The sequence below is a fragment of the Oenanthe melanoleuca genome, chromosome 17 (genome assembly GCF_029582105.1).
Source record: "Oenanthe melanoleuca isolate GR-GAL-2019-014 chromosome 17, OMel1.0, whole genome shotgun sequence".
Classification (NCBI taxonomy): Eukaryota; Metazoa; Chordata; class Aves; order Passeriformes; family Muscicapidae; genus Oenanthe; species Oenanthe melanoleuca.
In genome coordinates this window covers 4633811-4649159 of record NC_079350.1, presented here as the reverse complement: position 1 = coordinate 4649159, position 15349 = coordinate 4633811, and the positions used below count along the sequence as shown (strand labels likewise).

The 15349-nt window shown below is 51.7% G+C and overlaps 1 protein-coding gene across 3 annotated transcripts in view; it reads left to right on the top strand.

The window, feature by feature from the left end:
• Positions 1–2169: 2169 nt before the first annotated feature.
• Positions 2170–15349, top strand: part of NTNG2 (netrin G2) — a 47889-nt gene continuing 34709 nt past the window's right edge. Inside the window, exons 1-2 of one of the 3 annotated variants that reach the window (XM_056505368.1) lie at positions 2170–2683; positions 5215–6302. In XM_056505368.1, the coding sequence (XP_056361343.1) occupies positions 6090–6302 (213 nt within the window). In that variant the 5' untranslated portion in view covers positions 2170–2683; positions 5215–6089. The remainder of the gene's footprint in view (positions 2684–5214; positions 6303–15349) is intronic. The other 2 variants (XM_056505366.1, XM_056505367.1) reach the window with 2 other exon arrangements.

Sequence of the window (15349 nt, the reverse complement as noted above, 5' to 3'; positions counted from 1 at the left end):
GCCCGGCTATAAACTGGTGCGAGCCCGCATGTGTCAATAGAATTACACCTGATTTTAATGGGCTTACATTGGCCCCTGAGCCCTGGGGATCCCTCTGGGAGCAGAGGCTGTATTAAATATTAAGGGCCTTATTCTCCACCCCTGCCTACGCTGGAATAATTAAATCTCCATGCAGAGCCATCGATTTTCAACCGCGCTCTCCTCGTGTGAGGAGGCAGCGCTCGGCACGAGGGAGGGAGCTGAGATGTCCCCTCGAGGAAAAACACATCCATTTTCCCTCCCCACAGAAACTTCATCCAGGAGAAAACAACATCCAACATTAAGCATTTGCAAAACGAGCTTGGGCAAAAGAATGCAAATGGTCTAAAACAAAGCAATGAGTCCAACTCTTCCCCATCCCCTCCAGGCTGTGACAGCAGCGCTGCCGCTGCTTTGCCGCTTCCTTCAGGGTCTGGGAGTGCCACAGACAATCCCTCTCCTTCCCAGCATCAGCACCTTCAGCCAGACCTGCCAGGAGCTGGGTGAATTCCCATCCTCAAGCCCTGATCTCCGTGCAGCCCTGCACAAGCCCCACGGCTGTTGCCGGTCTCTCCGGGGGTTAATTCCGGAGCTTTGCCTGCAGCCAGCGCCTTTTACCTGTGTCTATACAAGTATTATTGCCAGCCTGTGATCTTTTGAGCTTGCAGGGCTGTGAAAAACGACTTTGGTTTTTCCTTAAATGCCACGGAGTTTAGAAGTGTGACGACTCACACTGTGCTGTTATTCTTTCCAATTGAAACCTAATGATGCGTGCATATCACTTAACTCTGATGTCAATAATCAGCACACCACTTGGTCTTTGCCGTGGCTATTAGAGGGAATGAAAATGAAATACCAACTCCTTTTTATCCTGTTACTGTACCATAATAACTAATAAAGAAGTAATAAGTGAGACGTGGGGAATTTCCAGGGGAGTCATTACTACAGAGCAGTCCTAAAGGCACAAAGTGAAATCCAGGAATATTAGCCAGCCCTGGATTCCCAGCCAGTGCTTCTCAAGCTACACTGTTGTTGTAAAATAAGTGTTTACAGAAGAAGTTACCATGTGGAAAGTATCAGACCGTGTCCTGGAGTGGAAACTGAGCCAGAATCAAAGACATCCTTGCAGTGAAGACCACCCAGTGCATCAGCGTCATGTTTAGGCTGGGCCAGAGTCAAGACACAATGCCAGCATTTCATAAATCTCACTTATGCTCCAGAATATGGGAAACGTTTCCCAGAAGAACTCTAAATCACCTCTGTCTGGTTGCAGGATGAATCATGTATTTTCCAGGGACTCTTATATGGGAGAGGCCACTCGGAGACCTCAGGGCAATGGGTCAAAAGAAACTATATAACAAAATACTGAGTGCGTGAGGTTCGAACCACGTGCAAGATGGACAATGCGTTTTCTGGCTTAGAAATTACTGAATTCTTAGTTAGGGAGGAGCAGTCATTTTTTGGTGGTTGTATACGTAGGAGGCAGTGGTGACTTTGTATTTCCTCCCCATAAACGAACTGTCATTTATTCCTGAACTATCATTTATCCACGTGTCAAAAACCTGTCGCTGCTCAGGAGTTCTGTCTTCAGCAGCTGCCTGATGCAGGGAAAACTCGGACTTTTACCTGCCACAGTTTTATCCACCTTGTCCACAGCTGAGCCTCCTCTGCCCCTCAGCACGGACACAACAGAGTTGACCTAAGCAACCCCAGCTGCTTCTCCAGCCCCGTGCTGGAAGGTGCTGTCACACCTCACAGTCCAGCATGTTCATTCCCCACCTTTCCAAAGCAAAACCTGCTTCTGTTAAATCTCACAGCACATTCCCACCAGTATCAAGCATTTCCCAGCCATCTGATTTCCCCATCTCCGAGTTCCTGCTTTGTTTATCCTATTAATTCCAACCACCCCCTCTTCCCCCAACACACACGCACGCAGCCTCATTTACAGCATCTTCGCCAGCAGAAGCCTCCCCAAAATATTCAGGGCACACCAAGCGAGGACTTACACGTGTGGGGAAACCCTCGTGACTTGAGATTTTTTTTTTCCCCTCTCTCGAGCAAACATGAGCTCATGATTTTAATTTTTTTTTTTTTTTTTTTTTTTTTTTTTAAGCTCTTAAAGGAAAAAAATAAACGAGAAGCCCCGAGGAGCGGCATTCCCGGCTGCCGTTATCCAGCCGGGGGCAGCGGGACGGCGCGGATGCTGCACCGGGAGCCGCGGGGCCGCCGGGGCTGAAGGCTCCCGCTCGCTGCCTCCTCTTCCTCGGGTGGTTTTTCCCTCCCTCCTCCTCCTCCCCCCCTGCATTTCCTCCTGCACCTTTAAGAAGCCCATTGCCGCCGGTGGGATGGTGTGTGCTAAAGCTGCACAGAGGAAGTTACGCAGCCGGGATCAGGCACGGAGATAAAAGCTCCGATTGTGATTGAAAGTGAGAGCAAAAGGGATTTCAGCCTCGGCATTAACTTGCGAGGGGAGCCGGGATTGCACAAAGCTCCCCCGGCCATCTGCCCTTGGGGGCCGGCGGCGCAGCGCCTGCCCAGCTGGGCTGGGCTGGGCTGGGCTGGGCAGGGCAGGGCAGGGCAGGGCTGGGGGGTGTGTTTTGGGGGTTCCCCCGGCCCCGAAGTTCGCTGCTCCGCCGGGAGCCCCGCGCCGCAGAGCTCCCTCCCGGTAAGGACCCGCAGCGCCGGGGATGGGGGGAAAGCGGGGGCGGAGGGGGGGCGGCCAGCGCCGGCATCTGCCCCAGCCCCGATCGCTGCGGCTCCCCCCGCGCCTCCAAACTTGTTCCCACGCTTTCCTGGGGTGTCCCGCTCTCTGTCCCCCTCCCCGGAGCATCCCCGGAGCATCCCCGTCTCCCCGCCGCCGGGATGGGGTTTATTTTCCCACTTCGGAGTTTGGGAAGCCGGGGGGGCTCCCCCAGCCCAGGCGCCGGCTCCCCCCGTCCCGCCGATCCCCTCCCCAGTGCGTGCAGCCCCCCGAAAGTCCTTTAGTGGAAAAGAAACCGGGGAGGATGGGGCGGAGCGGGAGCGGCATCGGGTTTTGCCGGGAACCGCGAATCCATCAGGGAGAGCGGCGGGATGCGAGTGGGATTTCCAGGTTTGCGTTGTCGCCCCGTTATCGGGGTTCGGGCTCCCGTCCCCCCGCGGGTGTCCCCAGATTCGCTGTCCGGGGCTCGGGGAAGGGATGGGCAGCGTGGGAAAGAGGAGAACAACTCCGGCTGCCTGAGCGCGGGGGGAGAGCGCGGAGTTCGTGGGGAGAGCAACACTTCTGAGAGAAAATTAAAAACTCCTTCATTGAGTTTACTTTCTGCTCTTAATCCGAGAGCAGCTCAGTTGTTGCTCAGCGTTGTCCCTTTATTTCAATAGGGTGTTAATCCAATAATAAGAAAAAAACCGGAGCCAGCTAAGTCAAGACACAATCTAATTTTGTGTTTTTTAATACTCCGGCTATCAGTCCCCAGTGAGTGCTGAGAACTCTTCAAAGAGAACAAAGAGCATTGATTCTATTTGTTCCCATGAACTGCAGTTTCTTAATAATACCAGGTGAAGATATATTTTGTAAGAACCAAACCAAATCAAGCAGGGTGAAACCTTTCATTTGGGGAGCCTCTCTGCCCCGTTTGCAGTATGTTGGCTCATTCCAGAGCAACACTCCAACTATTTCTGCAAAGGGACTGGACTGGCTAAGTGAGTGTTGAGCCACAGACTTCACCCCAAACTCGCTTGCCTGGCTGGTGGACTGACAGTAAATGCATTTTTTCCAGCAAATTTTCATTTCCCTGGGAATCTGTGACATTTAGCCAGCGTAACAAGACACTAATAGATATTATAGATCCTTTCTACCTGGGTTTTTCCCTGACAGCCATTCAAGTGCAAAATGTAATTGTTGAGGCTGTGAAAATAGATCCATAAACTTAAGAGCACTGGAGTCCTCATTAAAACTACCCTGCTTGTTTTCTACTCAGTACTGGAGTCTCTCACTCTGTGCTGTTATCAGGCACTTGGCAGTGACCAGTTTGATGTAATAATTAGGAACTGACTTGTTATAACTGAAAAGACAGCTCTGATGTAAGTAGGACTTATAAACACTGTGTCACACTGGCTTATTATTTTTACTACATTTACTCATAATACAAAAATAGCAGCCAGTCTATTCTTTTTCTGGGAGTTTATTCAGGTCCAACGCAGCTATAACAGGCTCTTCGTGGAGAGCTGGCAGTGAAGCATGAGAGACAGTTTCTCTTTTCTGAACTCATTCATCTCAATCAGCAATCTTTCAAGCAAAAAGGGGGGAAAGGGAGATGGTAGCAGAGCGGTGTGAAGCCCCCGAACACGGATCAATGCATCTGTTAACCTGGAGTTTCTGAGCTTTAGTAACTGAGCTTCATGAGAAAGCAAATGCTAAGCCTGCTGTTGAAACAGATATGCCTCAATTGTGAAAGAAAAGTTGGGGAAAGAAATAGAAAGGGAATTATCCAAAGGTAAATTTCTGTCCTGGATGTGTGCCTCCCACCTTCTCGGGTGAGATCTCCCTCCTGAATCTAATACTGAGAGAGGGTTTGACTTTTCCCCCTCCCCGCTTCGGTTCTTTGTAATTTTGTTTTGTAATTACTTACAATTTTTATAGCTCTACTGGAAAGACAACAAAATTGCTGAAATGTTGTTCTAACCTGAAATGAATACTGGGAAGGTCATTGCTCTTTGTATTAGGTGAACCTAAATGTTATTAGGACTTTAAATTGTTTTTTATTAAATGTTATTGTTCAGATAAATCATATGTGGGGATGCTGGACAATGTATCTGTCTCCCCAGCTGTCTTATTTATTTGCTTATCTTTTTAGGACTATCAATTTGTCTGTCTATCCCTACCCTGTCTGCATATTCCTCATCTTCTAATGACCCATAGCTGCTTCTTGATATTATTTGGAGACCCATTAGGGCTCCTGTTGTCCAGCTGCTGTTGCAAAGCAGATACCTTAAATTGGGCAGCACTCTTTCTCTTCTCCCAGCCAGCAGAAAAGCCATAAGCATCTTACTATGGATTGCTTTTTATTAAAGTTGTATATCTCCCTGTTACAAAAACCTGTCTGGTGGCTTGGCAAGCCCAGCTGAGGGCTCTGCTTCCTGAGGGACCCCTGCTCTTCTTCTTGCTCCAACTGTCCCTTCTTGCTCCCACCTAATTTGCTTTCCAATTTCTTGCAGGTCCCTCCAGCTGATGAGCTCTGCCTTTGCCCTGACCATGAAAGAGAGAGGTCTCAGGTAGCCCCATGGCTTGCAGCTGAAGGCTTTGGGAACTTGGTGCTCTGTTGCCAAAAGGCAGAATTGGACAGGAATCCTCGCCACCACCACAGGACACAGCAGGAGAAGCCAAGGCCAGCCCTGCCCCAGTCACCCCAGCGACCACCCAGCCCCTGCTGCGACCACCACGGATCTGGGCACCCGACCTGCTCACGCTGGCACCACCCTCCTTTGGGAAAAAGGAATTTTAGCTCCAAGCAGTCTCTCTTGTCAGAGTTGTACTGATGACCAGATGCTCTATTTATTTTATGTGCTAATGTTCAAACACCCCGATAATTAAGGCAGACACAGTTTAAGGCACTTTCCACAGCGACGCATTTGGAGCAGACCAGAAGGTTGAGGAAAACCTGATCCAGCACCATCTCACGGCCTCTCCAATTTACTCCTATCAAATTTCATCAGCAGCTCAGAACTTGATCTTTGTATTGATTGACTGGAGTCACCTCTAGATATTTTCATGCTGATTTGGAAGACCTTTCGTACAATAAAAGGGGGAAAAATGAGGTTAAGGAAGACTTTTGACCACTGATCAGCAACTCTGGCCAAAACTTTCCCAATCAAGTGAATTGCAAAGTTGGCTTCTGTGCCGAGAGAGGAACTTTCCACATCCAGATAGAGCGTGCAGAGTGGGATCATCCCTGTTGCTGTGTGGATCTGGAGCATTCTTAGATGAGGAGTTTCCATGCTGATCCCGAGAGCCCCCCCTAGCCCAGCCGCCGCCTTCCCCGGGACGCTCGGCACCGCGCTCCCCAGGGACCCCGCGCCTGGCCGCAGCTGCCATGCTCTACCTGGCTGCTCTCCTCGTGCACTGCGTCCCCCTGGCCATGGGACAGTATGACATTTGCAAGTCCTGGGTGACCACGGACGATGGCCCATCATGGGAGTTTTATGCTTGCCAGCCCAAGGCCATGAGGATGAAGGATTACGTGACCGTGCGGGTGGACCCGGCAGGAATCACCTGTGGGGACCCTCCGGAGAGGTTCTGCACCCATGTAAGTGTTTCCCTCCTTGTTTGCTGGCTTACAACAGGCTCTGCAGGTGGCTGCAGGCAGTGTCCAGCCCAGGTGCCACTGTAAGGATGCTCTGGGTCAGGGTGGTCATGGTGGCCACTGCCTGGAGCTCAGTCTGCAGAGCAGGGAGAAGGCACCCTGCCCATCCCGGTGCTGTGCCAGCCCTGCAGCAGGGATGGGGCTGGCATGCCAAGGGGAGGGCGAGGAGGAGCCAGGGAGGGCTGAGCAAGCCCTGGGTGAGGTCTGGATTTTGGAAAAGCTCTGCCCCTGCATGCATATAACTTGAGCTGCTCCTCTACTTGCTGCAGCATGAGGTGTGCTTGCCAGTCCCATCCCAAAGGGCTGCTCCAGCACTGCTAGGATTTTATAGGATGTGGGCAGATGGTCTGAGTTTGAGGCAGAGGGAAGGGCAGGGCAGTGGGGTAGTTTGGCCCCTACACACCCACAGCTCTGGCAGTTGGTCTGACAGCCACAAATTTCACTAAAGCCCCTGAAAATATGTTTCTCCCTCTCTGCTAGCCTCCACTTGAAAGAGCTCTGTGGATAGACATTTGCCCTTGTAGTTAAAATCTTTAACTTATTTTCTCTTAAATATTAATCATCGCATTTCATTCCGTGCACCACAAAGCTCAGCAGGAACATTTGATTTATAATTCACAAGGCTTTACATTGTTAAAGAGTTCAGGGGTCAAAGGAAAGAGCAAAACAGTAATGCCCCCTCCCAAAGGTCCCCCAGGAGTGGTCCAGGTACACTTTTAAGGGACAGACACCAACCCAGCCCATGCTGGCAGGGTTTCCACTGGGCTGAGCACTGGACAAGGAGTGTCTTCTAAAAGAGCATATTATTATTTTATTATAATGAGAAGGGGAGCTCTCCCTCTAAACCAGTGCAGGGAGTCCCATTTTCTATTCCCAGTGCTACCCCATGCCTCAGTTTGCCACAAAAGAAATACCCTGGGCCCAGCCAGTCAGGGCATGTCTTGAAAACCCAAGAGACAAATGCTCCTTCAACACCAAGGAATGCCAAACATCTATGATCATCAGAACATGCTGCCAGTAGTTACCCAGTTCCCTCCAGCCTAAGGGCTCTCATTAGTACCAGGGAAGACATTTCCACTAATTCCAGATAAGTAGCAGCTTTTCCTTTTAAAAGATCGTTTGAAAAGAAAGATTAAGTCCAAGGTTGCAAATAAAACCGTTAACTATTGATGGGTCAGTCTGTATTTCCATTTATCTGACTGACTGTGGAAGGATTAAAAGGAGAACACCAGCCTGCTTCCCACTACACCCACTGCAGCTCTCTGCAAACCCCCTCTGGTTAAGGATGCTCCAGACTTCAGCTCCACTGACCTCCAAGGAAGCAAAAGACACAAACTGCAATCAGCTCTGTGCATCTCTTGATTCAGTCAATACTGAGCTGAAATCTTTCTATTCTGGGCACCAGCAGTATTTCCTTGTAGCGTACGCCTGCCATGTGCTGTAACACTTGCAAACACCGTGTACAGCCGTGAATGAGAGCTACACAAATGCAAAACATGGATTTGCCTTCCTGTCCTTGCCTCACCCCAGGCTGGCCCGGCTCTCGCCTCCCAGAACAGAAACCAGCACTCACAGCAATGTCCCTGAGCAATTCCCTGGTGAAGAATCAACCTAAGAACAGGAATAATATATTGCAAGGTGTTTTTTAGGGTTTTTTTTGGGATGGGTTTGTGAGATACCACTGTATTCATGGTGCTTTCTGCCCCATCTTACACCAGTGCTATTCTCTCCAGAGGACTACAGAGTTATAGAAAGGATGCAGGGGAAGAGCAGCCCTGCTGAGGTGGGCAAGGAGCCCACCCAGCACTCAGAGCACAGAGCAGGAGGGGGCTGCAGGAGAGATCCAGCTCCAATCCAGCCTTAGGACAGGAGTGCTGTGGGCTGGGAGGCCATCAAGGTAAATTTTCACGGCCTCTGTCACCGAGAATGACATGTGGCCACTTACTGCTGAGCATCCCCTTACGGTCAGTGGGAAGTGGAATCAGCACGAAATGGTCCTTCCATCGCCGGTGCTGGGCGGTGCCTTGACACCTATCGACGTGCAGGGAGGGGGAGCCGAGCCCGCAGAGGATGTGAGCGGAGTCTGCCCCCCCCTGCACCAAGGAAGTGCTGGACAAAAATCGATGTCTCTGCCCACGGATCGTTACAGCTCCGAGCCCCGGGCTGGCTGCGAGAGGGGAGGGCGAGCAGCACCAAATCCTCGCTGCCAGCCTGCTCAGGTGCCTTTTGGTGTCCTGTTATCCTTCCTCTTCAGGTTTTAATTATTTCCTTGTAACAGGTGGGTTCTCATAGGAGCCTGGCTTTCCAGCAGAGAAGTTCTTTCGGTGACTGTATTGCTTTCTTAGGTGTCTTTCAAAACAGCAGGGGACTGTCCGTGCAGTTAAACTCGGCTCGCTCAGAATTAAGCGCAGCCCAGCGGGGCTCCTGCCCTGCTCAGACAGCTGCAATCAAAACTAAAGACACACAAACAGCCCTCCATGCTCGAGGCAGGCAGACAGAATGAGCTGCCCCATGTCCCCGTGCAGGGCAGGCGAGGAGCAGAGTCCTGGTGGCAGTCAGGCCCTTGTCAGACTGCCAGTGTGTCCTGCACAGCCCAGGGACCACACACTGCTCCAGCAGTGCTCACAAGACTTCTGCACGAGGAGGCTTCAAGAGATGGCAGGAATTATTTGGAGAACCATCCCCTGTGTTTTAGAGCAATTCTGGTCACATCTGGCTGCTTCCTTCTGATTGGGAAGCGTTTTGCTGCTTATTAAAGTCAAGGGTTTTGCTTTTTCCACAGGTTCTGAACCTGTTCCTATTCATGTCAATGCCTTCCTGGCAGGGTCACCTGAAAAATGAATTGTACTTTGCCTCCTGGCAGGGCAGGGGGAGTGGTGGGAGCAGGAAGACAGATGAATAGGTAAACAAAAGCCTGAATGAAACTGGAAGTGTGACTGAAGACTAATAGGGAACAGATCTTTTAAACCAAGGATGTCGAGGGAGGGGTGAGACTTCAAAGATCACAGGCAGGGCATGGCACGGAGCAGCTGAACTGGATTTCAAAGGAGAGGGGTTTGCAGGGCAGGCACAGCTGGGAAATGGCCAAGCTGCACATCCCATGGGGCAGAGGGGAGATGTGCTCCTTCACCTTCCCAGCCTCCTGGGCAGCAGGAGGAGGAGGGTGGCACAGCTGCCAGGCTGCTCCCAGGTGTTGAGGTGCTCTGAGATGCTGAAGCACTTTTTTGATACCGAGCAGGGACCTTGGGGAGTTTCACTCTCAAGTGTCAGCGTTTTGCACACAGGATAAAAACTCCTTTTGTGGGGAATTCACACATGGGGCTTGCAGTGGGGAGCAAGCAAACACCAAAGCTCAGCCCCAGCTCCTTGCAGATCAAGGGGTTTCCAAATAATTCCAGCAGAAACAAGGAGAGGTGTCCATACCAGGCGGTCATTATGGGATGGTTTTGCTGCTCCTTGACATCTCAGTGAGAGCACAGGGAACCCACCTTGCTGCAGGAATGGGAGCTCTTCCCCCCCAGAAGTGTGGAGACAGTATTTCTTGTTCTGACAACCCCCTTTGATGCAGGGCCGAGCTCTCAGCCCATATTGATGGGTCAGGGGTATTTTTATTTGGCGTCAGCATTGTTTCATCAGCTAATAGAGCTTGTTGACTTTGGCACGGGCACATGAAAGGAAAAGGCTTTATTTATTCATTACACATGCAGACAAATTGGATGGTTTAATTCTTAGCTAAACTTTTCTGAATGACATGTGGTTATAAGGCTTGTACTAAAGGACTGTTTCTCCTGCGGGCTGGGTGCTAAATTTGGAAAAAGCAGACAAACATTTGGGCTAAGAAATCCTTTTCCCTGCATTTTTAGCCCATCTCATACAACCCTACCCATCTATATCTTCATACACCTGTTTAGGTGCAAACAAGGGATTGTGGGTTTAGGGATAATTAAAAGCCAAAAGTTTTTAAAATAAGGAGGGAAAGCCAAAGATTTTAAAGTAAGAAGGGAAAAAGAATTGCTTCAGCACTGCTCTTCCAAAAGCATTTTTAAAGATGTAGCATGTTCTGGTGGTTAAAGGATGGATTCATCCCTTCTGGTACCCTGAGCAGAGAGCCACAGTCCTTTCCCAGCCCACCAGAGTTCTACCTTGTTTTGAGTAGAACCAGGGGGCAAAGCACGAGGTACTCTCAGCCTTTTGACTGCCCTAGGGTTCAAGGACATCCTTTGGGCTAAGCAGAGCCTGTATACAAGTCCAATGGAAAATCCTTTCCAAGAAAAGCGGATATTCTCCCTCCTCCTTGAATAAATCAGCACTACCCACTGCTGATTGCAAACCCATCCTTGGCTGTAGCAGAGGGAGTTGAAACTCCCCTTTGCCATTCCTTGTGGAACCCATATGACCCTGGGGATGGTCACTTTATGCCAAAATTCAGCAGCACAGAAAATTCACTCTCTGCTGTCAGATCACCTGTGACACCCCTGGCAGGATGGAAAAACCCGATTTTCTTTCCACAGCTGCAAAGTGCTAACAGCCCCTCTTCCCCCTCAAAGCCTCCAGCCCATTAAATTAACACCTGGAAAATGCTCCCCTTTCCTTTGAGGAAAGCCTGGAAAAGACAACTTGCTGCCACTTCCACCCAGAGGAAGGTTTCCCAATCCATCCCTTGCACCCATCCTGGCACTGCTTTTGAGTGTGGGACAAAGAGCTGGAGCCTTTTGGTTCTGTTCCCACCCTTAATCACTCCTCAGCATCAGGGTTGCTGCAGAGGACACTGTTTGAAGTCAGCATCAGTGGCTCCTTGCCCTTGGGGCCAGACCCTTGGGTTGTGCATTATTAGCTGCTCAGCACATTACACACTGCTCTTCTCCTGCCACTGAGGCTTCTTCAGAGTGCACCAGGATCTCGGTGTTTTAAAAGGAAAGACTTCATAGAAAAATGAAAGAATACAATTCAGCTTCAAATTAGAGAGTGCTGAGCAAACGGGATTTTCCCTCAACAGCCTGTAACAATTTCCTTAAATGCCCAGTTCGGGATTCATCTTGTTGTAAAGTGGGATGCTGCTACTCCCCTAACAAGGATCATTTCCACTTGCTGATGGAAAAGACACAGTGATAAAAATGAAGCTGTCAAGTAGATTTAATTGGTACGGTGAGCAGAAAGTTTTCCCCTACCTTGAAGGTGTTCAGGAAGAGTAAACTACTTTTAAGAAAAGCTTAGCTCTTCAAAGGGAACAGTGTCCAGATGGGAAAAACAGAAGAGAATGGACTAAGACTTGCTGGGAAGTGTGGCCAGAGCTGGGAGAGCAGTTTTTACAGCAGCCCTTACACTTACAGCAGCTCCAGGTACCACAGCTTTCCATAGGCAGCTTTTGAAGCCAAAGGTATTCAGGGAAATCCTTCCTATTTATTTATTTTAAAATCTGCATATCTGCATAGAAATGATTTTCCAATAAACTTTAAAAGGATTTCTCCCCACAGAAAATCCTGCTTGAGTGGGAAGGAGTGCTCTCCTACCACGCCCTGCTTTCCCCAAGTTCTAAGCTTAGTTTCAGACCCAAACCACCCTTTTACCATCAGCCTTTTGAGACGTGGAGCTTCAGCTGACAGTTCCTCAGGCAGTTCAACACAGAGTGCAGGTTTCTGTGTTGGAAAACACCAAAGAGGATTTTTCCTCCCCAAACCACACAGCTCTGCTGGGTGACCATTCTGGAGATATCTTTGGGGAGAAGCTACTGCCTGCAAAGCCCTGGCAAACAGCAACTTGGGCTTCCAGCCTTCAGCTCAGGTAGATGAGCCATCCCCTGCAGCCTCAGATGTGTCCCATGAGGTTCCCACTCGTCCCCCCACTTCCAGGCAGGGCCACCAGCAATCCCAGAGGGGACAATTGCAGCACTGACCCACTCCTGCCCTGCTCCACTGCCCTGCCCTGCCCTTGCTCCAGCGTTTGGCACTGGTGCCTCTGCACATCTGCTCAGTGCTGCCCGTGGCCAGGCTTAGGGGAACCTCCCCTCTTGGCTCTGGGGTGGATTTCTGCATTGCTCAGCTGTCCCCAGGCAGGCTCCAGCCCCAGGAACTCAGTACTGCAGAGTCACGGGGCTGGGGCTCATCCCTGCTGGCTCCCACCCCTGCAGGAGGCTCTCAGGAGCAGCAGCCTTCCCTCAGCTCCACGCTCAGTGCCACCATTCCAGCCTGCACCAGGATGCTGCACACCCCAGAGCAGTGGGTCTGTGCTGCCCTGGTGCTCAGCTCCACGGGGATGCTGCCACCACCGGGTCCAGTCCTGCCTTGACACTTCCATGTCCCAAAGGGAGAATTAGCACAGATTCAACTGGTTTCTACTCCAGCCAAAGGGTTTGTAACTCCCCATCTGCTGACTGAGTCAGCTGCTTCAGCTCTGTAGTGCTGCCAGTCAGGAGGTTTGGGGAGCCCTGCCTAAGGAGAGGATCACTGTCGGGGTCTCAGGGACAGCCAGGACGTGTTTTGGGCTGACAAAACTCAATCCAAACCTCTGACAGGCACCTGCTGAATTGCTCCCCTGAAGCAGAGCACAAAGCAGCCAGATGCTTTGCACACACCAGCAAAGGCAGAGCCCTTGATGCAGCAGCCAGACACAAGGGGCTGATCAGAGGCTGGCGTGGGTGCAGGGGTATCCATCACCCAGCTGCGCCCCTCCACAGAGGCTCTGGGCAACATCTGCACCTCCATTTGAGGAGCACAGCAGAGCCACCACTCCCTCCCCTTTCCCACCCCCAGGCTCTGCATCCTGCCCTCCCCCATTCAAACTATCAGGGCCTCTCTTACAGAATAAATTATTAATAGCGGCGTAGCGAGCCTCTCTGCAAAGGCTGCACGTATTGAGCTCACAAGGCGCACAAGCTTTTAGAGAGCAGGACACTTTTCCTACTTCCTAAGCATTTTCTTAGTCCTGAATCAATAATGCACTCACAGCCCTGCACACAGGTCTGCTGCTGTGCTCCTGCTGCTGGGGGCTGCGGACACAAACACATCTCTGTAGCAAGATGCAAGGGCTTCATAATCTGCCAGGGAAGGGATGGGGCGGAATCCAAGCAGCTTAATTTGTAAACAAGCTTCAGGGAAGTGCCCTGGGAAGAGCAAAGCTTGCAAGTCCCCAGTACAGAAAGCCTGAGTTTGTGGACAAGCTAAAAATCAGTCAATGGGATTAATCTGCTGCGTTTTTGAACGTGTGCCCACGGCTGCCAGCTGAGGGGTGTCTGGTTTATCTGATCCCAGGCTTTAGGTCACCCTGCAGCCCCCAGTGCCAAAGGGGGAGGTTGGGGGGTGCAGCCCTGGCTGGGAGGTGGGGGTGGAGGTGAGCCCAGGGTGGCAGGAGGGCTGGGGTTAGAGCAGCTCACCGGGGGATTAGCAGTTCACAAAGAAAGAGCTGCTCAAAAATGATTCCATGGGAGGCCGGGCTGTGCGGGTGATGTGTGTGTATCCCCAGCACAGATGAGATTATCTGCTTAGGAGTGGAATTTTCCGGGCGGCGTTAACCCCTGTGCTGCCCCCAAACCAGCTCCAGACGCCTCTCGGGACGGGGTGCTGGGCAGGGCATCCAGCACCACCCAGGCCACCCTGGGCTTTGGAAATGGCAGTGCTGCTTCCAGGCCACTCTGCAGACAGCATGCTTGGGCACTTCTTGGAGAGGTCACCCATGGGCTGGGCTGGCCTGAGGCTGGAGGCTGAAATTCCTCGTGTAACCAGATTTTCTGCTCCTGGCTTAGCCAGAGTGGGCGTGAGGGGATTTGTGTCGGTGCAGGAGCGAGGGTGGACAGGTGACTGGGGTCAGCCCTCGTGCGTGACAAGGGCTTCTGCCTCTGGGTCCTCCCTTTGTGCAGAGGATGCTTCTCCTGCCTGGATGTCACCCTTTGGCTGAGGTTGTGTCATTTATGGTGCGAAGACCAGTTCAGAGCACAGGGAGAGTTTCAGAGGCAGCGTGGGATGAGAGCAGAGATTTCCTTGAGCCTCACATCAGGGTTGGGTGAGGGAGCCACTACTTTGCCCTGCTGCAGGTGCCTGGGGGATTTCATTGCTCAGAAAGGTGGAGCCCTCAATGCCCAGAGAAGCCCAGACCTGCTCCTGAAATCCCTCCCTGCCTCCAATTCCCCATCGGGGGACCTGCCACTGCCCTGCCACCAGCCCACCCTGTCTGGCACGGTGATGTCTCCCCAGGGCTGGGGGAGAGAAGGGCACAGTGCTGAGCCTGGATGAAATACGAACGAGATGCTTCTGGAATTCAGAGCAGGCTGGAGGGGGAAGGGGAGCAGCCACGAGTAGGGCTGGAATCTCTTCTCTGGCTGAGAGACGGGCCCAGGGGAGCCCGAGAGCCTTGAACGAGCGGCTGCTCGGTGAACGAGTCTCTGCTTCAGGCCAAGGGGAAGAGGCAAAGCAGCAAAATGTCTCGCTGAGCCCTCCTGGTGTCTCGCCCCGAGCCAGCAGGGTCGGTTCTGCTGACTCACGCTCTCCCAAAGCCTGCACACAGCAAAGCCTGTCCTAACACCCCAGCCAGGGGTGACCTTGTGCTCGGACAGCCTCGGATCCGGCAGGAAGGGGAAGGAAGCGGAGGAGCAATCAATCCCCCAAACCACGGCCGGGGAGGAGATGGAGGGTGTGACATTCGCCTGAGCCAGAATTAGCAGCAGATCTGTGGAGGGACCCCATTTCCACCCTATTAATAATTCATTCCAGCTCTGCCTTTACCTGCTCATAAACAGCAAACAGCTTGTTAGCGAGGACGGTTTTCTCCCCTTTTGCTGTCTCTGCCTTAATAAGAGCCCCTTGCAGATGGCTGGGGGAGGGAGGGGGCAGGGGAAGGACACATGGGTGAGCAAAAGAGCTCTCCCTGAGCTTCAAATCCCATCCCATCCCATCCCATCCCATCCCATCCCATCCCATCCCATCCCATCCCATCCCATCCCATCCCATCCCATCCCATCCCATCCCATCCCATCCCATCCCATCCCATCCCATCCCATC